At 47.0% G+C, this 14,002-nt stretch overlaps 3 protein-coding genes and 2 long non-coding RNA genes across 16 annotated transcripts in view; 3 read left to right on the top strand and 2 right to left on the bottom strand.

Moving 5' to 3' along the window:
- The window catches only part of LOC119122247 (discs large homolog 1-like protein), a 40,337-nt gene extending 39,561 nt beyond the window's left edge, over nt 1–776 (top strand). For all 10 annotated transcript variants that reach the window (XM_037250548.1, XM_037250545.1, XM_037250541.1 and 7 more), the window contains 4 exons: nt 1–12; nt 104–213; nt 397–488; nt 636–776. The exon at nt 1–12 is cut by the window's left edge and continues 161 nt beyond it. In XM_037250548.1, coding sequence (XP_037106443.1) covers nt 1–12; nt 104–213; nt 397–488; nt 636–742 — 321 coding nt within the window. In that variant the 3' untranslated portion in view covers nt 743–776. The remainder of the gene's footprint in view (nt 13–103; nt 214–396; nt 489–635) is intronic.
- On the bottom strand, nt 216–13,929 carry LOC119122290. Its single transcript, XR_005097827.1, has 4 exons — nt 13,671–13,929; nt 13,531–13,630; nt 10,010–10,013; nt 216–235 (listed from the first exon to the last, which is right to left on the bottom strand). It is a non-coding gene; the product is annotated as an uncharacterized LOC119122290 (long non-coding RNA).
- LOC119122291 lies at nt 2,958–3,470 on the bottom strand. The gene is made up of 2 exons (XR_005097828.1): nt 3,389–3,470; nt 2,958–3,340 (listed from the first exon to the last, which is right to left on the bottom strand). It is a non-coding gene; the product is annotated as an uncharacterized LOC119122291 (long non-coding RNA).
- LOC119122280 (peptidyl-prolyl cis-trans isomerase FKBP2-like) lies at nt 5,394–13,479 on the top strand. Of its 3 annotated transcripts, none has more exons than XM_037250614.1 (3): nt 5,394–5,403; nt 12,761–13,255; nt 13,347–13,479. In XM_037250614.1, exon 2 carries the CDS (start codon nt 12,804–12,806, stop codon nt 13,218–13,220), a length of 417 nt encoding a protein of 138 aa, XP_037106509.1. In that variant the 5' UTR covers nt 5,394–5,403; nt 12,761–12,803; the 3' UTR covers nt 13,221–13,255; nt 13,347–13,479. The 3 variants fall into 3 exon arrangements, with proteins under 3 accessions (XP_037106509.1, XP_037106507.1, XP_037106508.1); XM_037250612.1 differs by having other exon boundaries at nt 5,394–5,408; nt 12,758–13,255; XM_037250613.1 differs by lacking the exon at nt 5,394–5,403 and having other exon boundaries at nt 12,736–13,255.
- LOC119122287 (melanotransferrin-like) lies at nt 5,452–10,239 on the top strand. The gene is made up of 16 exons (XM_037250620.1): nt 5,452–5,732; nt 6,096–6,250; nt 6,410–6,509; nt 6,742–6,927; nt 7,005–7,161; nt 7,508–7,575; nt 7,639–7,823; nt 8,051–8,216; nt 8,298–8,443; nt 8,506–8,602; nt 8,688–8,882; nt 8,989–9,142; nt 9,209–9,284; nt 9,354–9,542; nt 9,641–9,833; nt 9,900–10,239. Exons 1-16 carry the CDS (start codon nt 5,681–5,683, stop codon nt 9,962–9,964), a joined length of 2,184 nt encoding a protein of 727 aa, XP_037106515.1. The 5' UTR covers nt 5,452–5,680; the 3' UTR covers nt 9,965–10,239.
- Nucleotides 13,930–14,002: the final 73 nt, after the last annotated feature.

Genomic DNA, 14,002 nt, shown 5'->3' with positions numbered 1-14,002 from the left:
GTTGCTGACAAGGTAAGAAGAAGAACGAAGCAAATGGAAGGTAGTGTGGTGTCCAAACGCTGGTGTCCTCCCTCTCCTCTCCTCTCCTCTCCTCTCCTCTCAGGGTAAACATTGTATACTGGATGTATCCGGGAACGCTATCAAGCGTCTGCAGCTGGCAGGCCTCTATCCCATCGCCATCTTCATTAGGCCACGCAGTGTGGACAACATCCTGTAAGTCAAAAACACAGTCTTGCTTTGTATTGAGTCTGTTGATTTCCATTAGGTCGCTCCGCTAACAAAAAATGTTCACCGCGAGCGAGCGAACGTGCCATCAAGACTTATAATACTAAAAAGTATGAGCGCACGTTACAATGATACTGGGACACGTGTGTGTGTGTGTGTTTCTCTCTCCAGAGAGATGAATAAGCGTTTTACTGAGGAGCAGGCAAGGAAGTCCTATGACAGAGCTGTCAGACTGGAACAGGAGTTCACCGAATATTTCAGCGGTGAGGCACCCTCAAACGCTTGTACACAGCGAATGTATTCTTATTATTTTCAATACAACAAACGGGCTAACAGTAGCAATAAGCTTTCCTTTCCTTTGGTATGCTAATCATGATGTGTTAATGCTGTTCTTTTTGCCCTTTCTGCAGCTTTTGTGCATGGCTCAACTCTGGAGGAAGTGTATTCCCAGGTGAAGCAGGTCATTGAGGAGCAATCGGGTCCTTACATTTGGGTGGCCACCAAGGAGCGGCTCTAAGTCAATGCCGCAACTTTGGCAGCACAACACAGCTTCCCCACATCTAATATACTCTGTGGACACACATACTTAACGCTGGCTATCGGGGGGAAGTCCCGAGGGGGCGAGGCGAGGCGAAGCGAGGCGAAGCGAAGCGAGGCACTTGTATCTTTTCCAGCAGCAGCAGCAGCAGCAGCAGCAGCAGCAGCAGCAGCAGCAGCAGCAGCAGCAGCAGCAGCAGCAGCAGCAGCAGCAGCAGCAGCAGCAGCAGCAGCAGCAGCAGCAGCAGCAGCAGCAGCAGCAGCAGCAGCAGCAGCAGCAGCAGCAGCAGCAGCAGCAGCAGCAGCAGCAGCAGCAGCAGCAGCAGCAGCAGCAGCAGCAGCAGCAGCAGCAGCAGCAGCAGCAGCAGCAGCAGCAGCAGCAGCAGCAGCAGCAGCCCGCTTCCTTCCCTACAGCCGACCGAGTTCCTTAACCTTTGAGGACGTGCTTCAAATCCATTGAATATGTACCATTATCTGATTGATTGGTTTCATTAACGCTTCTTCTTGCTGTTGTTGTTGTTGTTGTTGTTGTTTTCATACATATATACCAAGGGTAATGCGTTCACATATGGGTTTGTAATGCTAATATTGTCACCAAGAAGCAGACTTTTGCACGCTGTAGCTTTCATGTTTATGGGGACAAAATCTCTCTCTCTCTCTCTCTCTCTCTCTCTCTCTGTCTCTCTCTCTTTCTTTCCCATTTTCCATTCCACTTTATATTTGAATAGCTGCGATTGTTTCTCTGACTTTTCTACCTTTCTCTCTTATCCTACCACTTCCCTGCCAGACTGCCTCAAGTTGAAATAAATAATGTGCTGTGCCCTGGCATGTTGGACTAAAGGACCGAGATAGACAACATACGTATAGTACTGTACCCTTACTGCTTAGAAATGTAGCAACTATTATTTATTTTGAAAAAAAAAATATATATATATATATATATATATATACGATTAACATCTGTGACAAGCAGAACACGTCAAAAATCCAAAGGAAAGTTAAAAGTAGAATAGTGACCTTTGAGTGGAGTGCAGTGGCATACTTGAGTCTCAATCCCTTCTTCTCTTTCATTGGCTCATTTTATATGGACATCAGTATGCAAATATGAACTTGACTAAGTCAATAAAGTAATCCTGCAGTCTCTGATGAGCTTTTTAATGATGGCATGGAATGGCTCCAGTCAACAGTTGACAGAACCATAATCTTCTGGGAATGAATATCTTTCCTTTCTTGGACTATAATATTTGGAGGCTTTGAAATGGTCCTATTAGATGAAAAGAAGTATGTCTCTATTGTTGTCCATGTAAACATAAGCAGTTTGTCATTTCATCTCTCCTCTCCATTCACTACGTGATGCACGTTCACAAACACCACCACAACTGTTGTTTCTTCCCGGAATGGGGGCTTGTCCTTAAAAGTCCATTTGGAGGTCTAGGAATAGGCAATGTGCTTCACTTTCTTTCTTTCTTTCTTTCTTCTATCTTTCTTTCTTTTCTTTCTTTCTTCTTCTTCTTTCTTTCTCTTTCCTTTCTTTATTTCTTTGCTTCTTTCTTCTTCTTTCATTTATTTCTTTACTTCTTTCTTTCTTTCTTTCTTTCTTATTTCTATCTTCAATTGCGTCTAGCTTATGAGTAATATCCCCATGGCTAAAATGCAATGATTTAAGACTTCAGCAGAACCCAAATGAACTGAAGTACATTTCTGCCATTTTTCCGCCCGCGGGAATGCATCAAAGCGCCTGAGACGTAACATGAGCCGCCCTGGTCCTGGCTCTAGTCCTGGCTCTGGTCCTGGCTCTGGTCCTGGCTCTGGTCCTGGCTCTGGTCCTGGCTCTGGCTCTGGCCCTGGCTCTGGCCCTGGCCCTGGCCCTGGCCCTGGCCCTGGCCCCGGTACAAAACACTTACTTTGATTCGGCTGTCCCTAGATGAAACTCTGATTTGAGCATGTATTCCCTCCCTCCCTCCCGTGCAATGCAATGACATATCAAGCCACAGAAAAATGGTGGAGGAAGAAGCAAGCCATGGTGATGTGATGTCTGTCATCCAACGGTTCCTTTCAAAGGTGACGATGATTTCACTGGTCACGGATGTTATTTGTTTACAAGGGGACTTCTCAGGGCATCTTCTATATACAGTGCAAATGACAGCATTACTACTTCTAGTAAAGATGGTGGAAGACAATGTTTTTTTTTTTTAAATGAGTTGTTTTGTGCTGGGAGCGCTGTGTGTCTGAAAGATCAAGTGTTTTGTACTTTGTGAATGGGTTGGGGCGGGGCCGTTCTCAAACAACAAGATGCTTTTGGAAATGTAGCACCATATGGACTTTGTCTGCTTGCTTGCTTGCTTGCTATCCGCCGCCACCCAGCACCTCCTAAAGCCTAGAGACTCACAGAGAAGCTGCATGAGTTTTGAAAGCTAAAAGGCTTGGAGCTACTTTATATTGATCTCCTTTAATAATTGTCGATTGCTTTAACACACCTGGACTCTTTGTTTGATTCTGGCTTTGTGTTTGGACCAGAGCTTTATGACACTGTCTATCACTGATGCAAAGAATTGATTTCACAAATGGATCTATCTATCTGTCTATCTATCTATCTATTTATCTATCTATATATATATATATATACGTATATATATATAAAAAACATATGATGCTATTTATCCCTGCACGGACCGCCTATTTTGCTACAAAATAAATGTCCTAATTCACTTTGGATGGCCCAACTTTTGTAAGAATACACCTCCGGAGCTCTCTGCACTCCAACCTGAGTGGAGCACCAATATTGCCACTATTGGGCTGAGGTGGGCCGGCACGCTGAGCGCGTGCTCCACCCACCGTCACAGCTAGGCCAGCGCCGTCCGTGCTCATTTGGAGCGGAGCACATGGTTTGGGCCTTCAGATTGACACCACCACCACTCGTGCGTGAATCGGTGCCATTTTTGAACGATACACGAGACGATATGAAGTCCGAAAACCCAAAACGATGCTGCCGAGTCCAACCGGTATTCCTCCAGCTCGTGCCACTCCATCCGTGGGGAAATGTGAAGTCCAACGTTCACGCACCGAGGTCAGATGAGCGCCATCCAGGAAGGAACATAGTCGAATCTTTTTTTGCCGGGCGGCGGGGAGAGGAAGATTGTCGCATGAGAGAGTTGCAAAGAGAACATATTTACTTGAGTCGATGTCATCCAGTTGTTATTAGAAATTCAAATTGATGTTCATTCATCTCACCGTAATTATTGAACGCATCAACGCTTTATTCCTGGAAATCTCTTCATTTACATTTTGTAATATCATGATTAATGACTTCTCCAACATTATTCGGGGCTTCGACTGTCCCATCTCCCCACGGAGACGACTCGTCCCCCCGGTCAGATACATTTTGTCATCATTTCTCTGTGTGCTCGCCCCTCCCCTCCCCTCCCCTCCCCTCCCCTCCCCTCCCCTCCTCTCCTCTCCTCTCCTCTCCTCTCCTCTCCTCTCCTCTCCTCTCCCCTCCCCTCCCCTCCCCTCCCCTCCTGTGTGCCCATGATCGGTGTGATCACTCTCACCTGCCTCTCGTTAGCTGTCGTGTATTTAAATCGTGTCTGCGTGTCACTCCCTCCCGGTCGGGTTATTTGCTGTCGCTCGTTTCCTGTCTCATGTCTCTGTTAGTTTGGTTTTTGTTTGCAACCCCTGTCTGTCTGTCAGTCAGTCAGTCAGTTCCGTTGATATTTGTTAGGCCGTTGCGTTATGTTAGTTTGCCGGTTCTGTTTGCTTGTTCCCCTTGTCCTCCCTTCCAACTCGATGCCATGATGTGAGTCCTACTTTTTGTCATTTCTTGCCATTGTCACGGCGCCATAAATGTGACACATGTGAAACATTACTGGCACCTCATGAAGTTGAAATGGCTGTGCATTTTAGGAATCCTACACAGACTACTGACTATTCAAATGGCTGCATTGCTACTTTGTATAGTATGTAAATAACAATATTACAATAAGAATGTCGTTTTATGATCATCAAAGTGTAAATAATGACTTGAGCCACCCTTTCAGCCTCTACTGAAGTAAGACACTTCAAAAGGCCAACATCCAAAACGGTAGACAGCAAATTCAGCAATACATACGTATCTGATTTGGAAAATGCACCGGCTCAATAAAGAACAGACGTATGCGTATATCTGATGCGGCATTTTTCTCACGCATCCTTGTGTGCTGATGAGTAAGTAATTCTGTTAAGAGAAGCTCATGTAACTCACTCCAAATGAAAACAAAAAATGTAGAAAGCAGAAAAAACAGTGTCAGTGCTGTTCTGCTCCACGCTCCCAGAAAGAGAGAGTCACTCTTAAGTTTCCAGCAGTCACAGTCTGCATGTTTTTGTATCCACTAGTGGAAAAGCCCCACTGCCACAGAGGTGAGGTGAGGAGTGGAGTGTGAAAGACTTCTGTGTTCACACTCTGGGCTGCAGCTAGGCTATGTTGGCTAGCTGGCTGGCTGGCTGGCTGGCTGGCTGGCTGGCACTGTGACACGTGTGAGGTGGCACAGAGTCCTCTGATTCGTAGCGGACAGGAAAAGTAACATTTTACGCAGGGGAACTTTCCATCTACTATATTTCACCGGCCTTGTTATTGAACGTCCATCGGACATCCCTCCATCCATCCATATTTTCTTTTTGTACCGCTTCTCCTCGTAGGATCACGGGTAGCTGAGGTGAGAATATTTGACATGTTTGCCTAGTTAGTCTGCTACCGTCACACGGCGGGAATAAAAGGGACCGAGTGAGCCATTGATGTATCCTGCCTGGTAAAAGGCAGTCAAGTTGTGCAATCTCATTCCTGAACACCCTCACAGAACTTTGACCCGGGTCACGGAGATAAAACCTGCACTTGGACTGACGAGTCAGCAGAGAAGGCACACTGAGAGGAAAGAAGTACACGATGGTGACCATGTGGAGCACAGCGGCAGCCCTCCTCTTCATTCTACATGCTGGTAGGATGGATGGATGGATGGATGGATGGATGGATGGATGGATGGATGGATGGATGGATGGATGGATGGATGGAGCTCTCGCTAGCTCGCCAGCTAGCTGGTAAAACCAATATTCAAGCAGAATGCAGCTAAATCATATGACTTTGATGTGAAAACAAGTTTTAGAATGGTAAAAATGTAACGAGGTGAAATGACAATCGATAAAGTCGTCCATCTGGCAATTTGACCAAGAGTTACAGTAGTCGTGAGAAAGTTCTTTGGCCCCGGGTGAGCTTTAAATGGAAATAGGACATTGGTAAGGAGGACTGTGTGTGTCTGTGTGTGTGCGTGTGTGTGTGCCTGCGTGCGTGCGTGCGTGCTCAGTGTGTGCTCAGAGCAGCATTAGGTGGTGCACCATCTCGAATGCTGAGCAGAAGAAATGCGAAGCCATGTCCCTGGCTTTCGCCCAAGTCTCCATCCGGCCATCGCTCAGCTGCGTTGGCGGAAGCACTGTGGAGAACTGCGTGCAGAAGCTCGAGGTTGGCTCCCCATTTCTCCTCATCCCCCACCTTGAAGATAGCAGACTAACTTCATTCATTTGAATACGGCAATATGACTTTGTCTAAAATGGCAATGGTCTCCATAAATTGCTCATGGCCATATGGCGTTCCGGTTGCTGTCGTTCTTTCCGTGTGTAGGCAAACCAAGCGGATGCTTTGTCCATGTTCGCCCCCGACATCTACAACCTGAGGAAGAGCGCCTCGTTCAAGATAGCTGCCAATGAATCAAAGGCTGACGGTGAGATTGTTTATCTTCATGTGCAAGTCAATGGCCTCATATCACAAGTTCAAAGGGTAATTCTGGTGCATTTCTTTAATAGTTGCAAGCATGTGACCACTGTGATAAGGTTACCTTTTCATTCCCGCTTTTAATGACACTTCCGACAAAATGTGAAGAACTCGGACTGGCTTGTCCCCCCCCCCATCTTGTCAGTCATCTCTGAGCATTTGCACTGTCTTTGTCACCTCAGGTACCGGGGCGGCTTACTTTGCCATCGCTGTTGTGAAAAAGGTCAATTCCAGCATCAACATCAATAACTTGGCGGGGAAACGGAGCTGCCACACCGGCAAAGGCCGAACGGCTGGCTGGAATATGCCCGTGGGATATTTCATTGACCAGGGCACCGTGTCGGTCATGGGCTGCGACATCTCCAAGGGTAGGTAGCTTTGGTTGCTTGTTAAAGAAAGAGCCCTCACAAACACAAACTCGCGCCCTGATATTTGGCATTATCAGGCGTGGCCCAGTTTTTTAACAGCAGCTGCGTTCCGGGAGCAAACCAGGCCGGCGATCCGGCGTCTCTGTGCCAGTTGTGCAAGGGCGATGACAGTGGACAGCACAAATGCGAAGCCAGCAACAATGAACGATTTTACAGCTATGAAGGAGCGTTCAGGTAACGTACTCCGTCCGCCCCGTGGTTTCGGACAGACGAGACATAGATAGATAGATATAGATCTTATTGTCATTGTCACACATGTACAACGAAATTTAAAAGTGCCAACCGATCAGCGCATGAAATGAAAAAATAAATAGAATAAAAGATTAAAAAAAAATACAAGCTAAAAACCCACAGAAGAACAGACACAATCATTTACATTGTAACATTTGTTACAATTTGACATAGTGCCTGCTGCGCTCGCACCATCAAAATGCGCTCCGTAGCCTTCATTTGGAAATGGAATCATGTTTGACGGACCTCGTCGTGCTCTCCTGACTTGACTTTTGATGGTCCCCATTAGGTGCCTCGCTGAAGGTGCAGGAGACGTAGCTTTTATCAAACACACTACGGTTGAAGAAAATACAGATGGTAAGTCGCTCCGGCCGTAGCTAGGGACAGACAAGGTAGAGAAGGACTTGTTCTTTTCTCCAGGTCACGGCCCCGATTGGGCACATAAATTCTACTCCAAAGACTACGAGCTGTTGTGTCGTGACGGCAGAAGACTTCCCGTCAGTCAGTGGAAGACTTGCAATCTGGTCCGCGTGCCATTTCGGGGCATCGCCGTCGGCAAACACGTCACGCCGTCTGTAGTGTTTAACATGCTTGCTGAGGGACTGGTAGGTCCAAACACATTTGAATATTGACCAAGAGATTTCAACTATTTTTTGGATTGTCTTTTTCACAAATGCATTTGATTTTTGCTGCTATTTGGGTGGAATATTTGAACTAACAGAAACATGTAGTGTCCTCTCAAAAGGGACAGGTCAGTAAGCCAAATTGGGTCAAATCAGGCTTCATATGGCTTCTTTCTTCCTTCCTTCCTTCCTACCTACCTAACCTACAGCAAAAGTCTGGATTCAACATGTTTTCCTCCAAACCTTACGGAGCAGGGACGTTGCTCTTTTCCGAGTCCACCGCCATGTTTCAGAGCTCCGAGTACGATGACCCTAAGAAATGGATGGGTCAGCTTTATCACGATGTCATGAGCGCCATGGACTGTAAACTTCCAGGTAGCCCGCCCGTCCGTCCACTTGTTTGTGTTTCCGATAGTCCATAGAAGCGTGTCTAGCTGCCTGCCGATCCATCAATAGAAAGCACTTTGCGGTGGTGCGTGCTGTCAACGGGCGAGCAGCGCAAATGTGCCGCCATGGGCGCTGCCTTTCAAGAGAAAGGGCTCGTTCCCAGGGTCAACTGCATCTACGGTGACTCGGTGACGGACTGCTTGGAGAAAATCAAAGTAAGTTGTTCAAAAGTGCCGACGTGAGACCGTTTCAAAGCACTTTGCCGCTTTATTGTCAGAACCGCAAAGCCGATGCCATTACTCTGGATGGAGGTTACATCTATACGGCGGGCAAGGACTATGGATTGGTACCCGCTACTGGAGAGAGCTATACAGGTGCAAAGAAGAAAGGGGGAAGCAACAAAAAAAAAAAAAAAAAAAACCCGACCCCACAGACTGACAACAATTTCCACTCCTCCAGCCGATCGCGATGGCTCCAACTATTACGCAGTTGCCGTGGTGAAAAAGAGCAGCTATGACATTCGGAGTCTTGACGATCTCAAAGGCCGTCGCTCCTGTCACACGGGATTGGGTCGCACTGCCGGTTGGAACGTTCCGGTATCCACCCTGATTGAGAAAGGCTTGATCAGCCCTCAGCATTGCCAGATAGCCCAAGGTCAGTCAGTGTTTGTCATAGCAGAAAAAATGGGCCATCACTCACTGTGCGCAAATCATCTCGCCGCTAATGTCTCTGAATAATCTTTGTATTCCATGGCACCTAGCGGTCGGTGGGTTCTTTAAGCAGAGTTGTGTACCTGGCGCCAATCAGCCCGGTTTCCCTAGCAACCTGTGTGCCTTATGTGCGGGAGACACCACAGGGCACAACAAATGTGAGAAAGGAAAAGACTTGTACGACGGATACGACGGTGCCTTCAGGTACAAAAATGGGAGGGGAGCAAAGCTGCTTCCTGATGGCTCATTTGGAACATTTGTTTTCTTCAGGTGTCTGGCCGTGGGAGATGGAGACGTGGCTTTCGTCAAGCATTTGACCGTGTTCCAAAATAGCGACGGTACGAGCGCAGCCTCTATGGCACCACCACCACCACCACCATTTTCAATCACACCGAGCTTTTGCGTGCTCATCCAGGGAACTCGGACCGAACCTTGGGCCACGGATCTCCTGTCCAAAGATTTCCAGCTGCTCTGTCCGCAAGGTACCAAAGCTGAGGTCACTCAGTATAAATATTGTCATCTGGCACGCGTGCCCTCCCACGCTGTAATGGTGCGCCCGGAAAGCAACATCCACGCCATCTATGGACTCCTGGACCGTGCGCAGGTCGGTACTAGAAACCAATATTGGAAGGGAGCCTAGCCTGCCTTGTGTGGGTGTTTTTCAAATCAATGACATTCCACTTGACTCTTGTGTCTTGACAGACTTATTTTGGCAGTGACACAGCTCCAGACTTCCAGATGTTTGACTCGCAGGCTTACAAGGGCACAGATCTTCTCTTCAAAGACTCCACCGTGCGCCTCGTGGGCGTGGCTGACAGAAAGACCTACCAGGAGTGGCTGGGCCAGAATTACTTGGACTCACTGCTCAACATGGAGTGTAACTCATCAAGTGCAGGTAACGTCCTTCTGAAATGGCTTGGGATTGTTGCAACTGTAATCTGGTGACTGATGGTGTCTGTAGCGGTTTCCTCGCTGTGGTTGGTGATCACCGTCGCGCTGCTGTGCGCCATGCTGACGGCCATCTGAAGGCATGCTACGCAACGCAACTTGTCCCACTCCCTTCCCTCGCACTGTTCTCTTTTGCTGATCACTGGTTCTAGTAGAAGGATCCCACCGTTGTCAACTTTGAAAAAGATTTGTCACTTGCGAAAGAAAATTGTTCACAGAAGGTGAGCTGCCATATCAGAGCATATGCTGTCACCTGTTACATTCCAACCTCTTTTTCTCAAGGCGCTTCAGGGACGCACGCTTTCTTTCTTGCCATCACTAATCAGCCGCAGAAAAGTAGTCCTGATCAAAATAACAGCACCCCCTCCATATAAATGGAAACCGGCCCTTTGTGGCTTTTCTCTTTGGTGAATAGCTCAAGTTGTAGCTCTTGTTGTTAATGGTCCCCCCCCCAGTTTAACATTATTGATGTGTACTTTCTTATAAGCAGAGATTTTTTTATATGTGTTCAGATGCCATATCAGTGAATATGTACTGACTCGTATGATCTGAAATGAGTGCATTCTTTCCTCTGGACAGAGATTTTATTTCAGTGTGAAATGATCAATCCTTGACTAATATTTAGTTGCCAGGCCAGTGAGTCTGCACAGGTATTGAAAACAAAGCTACTGTATTAGATGTGTTCTCTCTCTTGTTCAAATAAATTCTCAAGCATCAAAAGACATTTGTGTGTCACGTACATACTGTATTTGATGCATGCAGTCCTAGTGAACTTTGATTCACGTCCTGAGCTGTGCAATAAAGATTTAAGAGAGCGATTGGAAGATATGTACTGTAAAACAGATTGGAACACAGTCATGGGTTACAAGTCATCACTCCATCTGTTAATTACGGGCAAACTGTTCCTTCCATCTGAGATAGGGCTTCCTGGATGGTTCACTATTGCATCTGTAAAGAGGAGAAAAAAAAAAAAAAAAAAAAAAACTCATCCAGCCAAACGACTTTGTGGCACATCAATGTGGGTGCAAAATAGGTCATTGCTTGCTCTTGCATGCATTGGATGTAAACATTCAGCGTGCAAGCCCTCTTAAACCCCTTAACCTAGCTACTGGTAAAATTGACCCTCCAGCTTCTATGCTGGTTGTGCTCATTTGGGTCAAGCTGGAGCTTGCCCCAACTGACTTTGAGCGAGAAGCGGAAACGGGGCTGCTTTTAGAATCTGTACCCCACGCACGCACGCACGCACGCACGCAACTTATACCTCTTAAAAGGGATTGGCTTTCTCTGAAATGAACACTTTGCACATTTCCTTAATCTCCACATTTAATGATTCATTGTCTTTTTTTGACTCAAATTTATAAATACATAGAATAGAATAGATCTTTATTGTCATTGTCACACATGTACAAACCTAAATATGAACAGAAATCAACGCAAGATGTCAAAAATGCCTGGTGCCCAGGGTAGGGGGGGAAATGAACAGAGAAACAAGACAAAGACAGCGGTGACGTTACGTAAAATTATTTGTCAGAATGTGATAGTAACCTGGGATTAACATTAAAATAGTCGACGTGATTTACGAATTGCGTGTGCCCTGATTCACTTTACCACCCCTTTATATTGTAGTTAAAGAGCACATCAACAACCACTTAGGTTAGGAGTCTCCAAATGAGCCCACTTAAAAAAATGGAGACCACCTTTTTTAATGAGGTAGTGGATACAGCAATCAGACTTCAGAACCTTGGAGAGCTATTTGCTTTCTAGTGACTGAGCGAGTGAGTGACTGAGCGAGCGAGCGAGCGTATAGACTACACTGAGGGTGCCACCTAAGGGCTGGCTGGGCCTGCTTCGTTCCTTTTGAAAGGACTTGAGCACGTCCAAGTGGAGCCAGCAGAAGCCACGCTTGAATCAAACGTCAGTAGTGCTGATCTCATTTGATGATGTCATTCAGACAGACTGCAGCGTTCAGCATCCAGGGTGAGGGATTACTTTTTAACCTGACGGGATCCATCTTTCCACCCATCCTTGACTTCATTGACGAACGTCTCTCGGACTCTCTTGAGTCGTCTGCCGACGTCCTCCACGCCACCGGGAACTCGACCAGCCTCCTCTCGGACCTGCCGCAGCGTCTGGGACCTCAAGACCCGCTGGGAGGCGTCCCGGCCGACTAGCTGAGCTTTGGTAAGGGCGTAAACTGTGATCTGCGCAGCCCTACGGATAGGACGAGACTCTGCCAGCTTCTCGACGACATGGAGATTGTTGAGCAGCGAAAGCAGCATTCGAGAAAGCATTTTGGTCTCCGTGCTGCCTTCCACCCGTGCGCCCTCGAGTTTGGAGGAAAAGTGTAACTTGGCAAGCCCTGAAATGGTAACAATATTCAACTGAGGCGATGTACGGCGATCGTGCTGTTCTTTCAATCTGTCGTTTCAATCCCCAGAGCGAAGGTGACTTACTTGATCAAGGTGTCGAACGAGGGCGAGAATCCCGAGCCTGGTATTTACTTCCGGTTTTTCTTCTTTTATTGTGCTAACGGAAGTTTGTAAAGGGCAGTGCGACATTAGCGCCACCTATTGGTCAACGGCGCAAACATCATTGCTTGTGAAGGCCAGCTTTGCTTTGTGTTCACTTCAACACAGGTCATGGTGTGCTGTGAGACGTAAATGTGAAGTTAAATGTGAGCCATGGACCATGACGTGAAAAATAACCGTTGTGCTGTATAATAACAGTAGTGCTATATCAACTCCTAATCAAAAGGTGGCGCTGTTTCAAACGGCAGAACTCATTTGAACACATTGCTACTTCCGCTTCCTTCTTCACACAGCTCATATTAGGCTGACAGAAGTGTGGAGGCAGCCAGGCAGGCAGGCAGGCAGGCATCCATCCATCTGTAGGCTCGAAAAGCGAGACGACTTCAGTCATGCGGGCCTTTCTACTGTTAACGTTGACGGCGCTTTCGCTCGGCCCGATGCTGGTCTGCGGCTCCGAGAAGAAAAAGCTGCAGATCGGCGTCAAAAAGCGAGTGGACAACTGCCACATGAAGTCCCGCAATGGGGACGTTCTGAACATGCACTACACGGGCAAGCTGGAGGACGGCACCGAGTTTGACAGCAGTATTCCCCGCGATCGACCCTTCACCTTCACGCTGGGAAGCGGCCAAGTGATTAAAGGTTGGGACCAGGGCCTGCTCGGCATGTGCGAGGGCGAAAAGAGGAAATTGGTCATTCCCGCCGAGCTGGGCTACGGAGACCGGGGAGCGCCGCCCAAGATCCCCGGTGGAGCCACTCTGATCTTTGAGGTGGAGCTGCTCAGCATCGAGAGGAGATCCGACCTTTGATGAAAGACTACTCGCTCGCTAGCTCAGAGCGCTTCGTAAGTTATCGGAGCTCGACTTTTTGTAGCTTGCGTGCAGATCCAATGAAAACGTGAGATTGTTCCGAATATTTGTTCTTTCTATTTCTAGGAGATGCTGCTCCCTGTGATTAAAGAGCACATCTGACAGCAGTGAAGAAGACCGTGTCAAATTGTGGGATGGGACTCTTCCAGCAGCAGAGCAATGCCTCATGTGCTCAAGATTGCTCAATAAGAACTGATCCACAATTTTAAAAAAAAAAAAAAAAAAACTGCAGCATTCCAATTAAGAACACATGAGCAGGAATATGTCTGCTTTCTTATTTTTAAGTTTGGCAGGCAATCTCACCTACTATGAGAATGGGCAACATAGCTTTTGATTACTTTAGCTACAATCTCACCTACTATGAGGATGGGCAACATCGCTTTTGATGACTGTAAACTGATCAAATAAAAAATACCTCTGGAAAAACAACTATTTACTGTAACGTACTGTATAGTTTTTCAAGCAACTCTTGTCACGTGTGCTAGTTGACAGACTGGTCGACCACTACTAGCTTCTGACAGTTGATAAGAAAACAACACATTTCAAAAGAAAAAAACACCTATCCTTCTGCTTCGTTGCTCTTAGAAAGAAAAAAGTAGGCGAATTTCCCTCCGGGGATCAATAAAGTGGCAATCTATCCAATCCATCCAAGCGAAACCGTGAAGGTATGAGCGCTTCACACTCTTGTACAGTAGACGGCGCTATGCACCTGGACGCTGCTT

Source organism: Syngnathus acus, chromosome 4, assembly GCF_901709675.1.
Source record: "Syngnathus acus chromosome 4, fSynAcu1.2, whole genome shotgun sequence".
In the NCBI taxonomy this organism is placed as follows: domain Eukaryota; kingdom Metazoa; phylum Chordata; class Actinopteri; order Syngnathiformes; family Syngnathidae; genus Syngnathus; species Syngnathus acus.
This window is presented reverse-complemented; position numbering and strand designations above follow the sequence as displayed.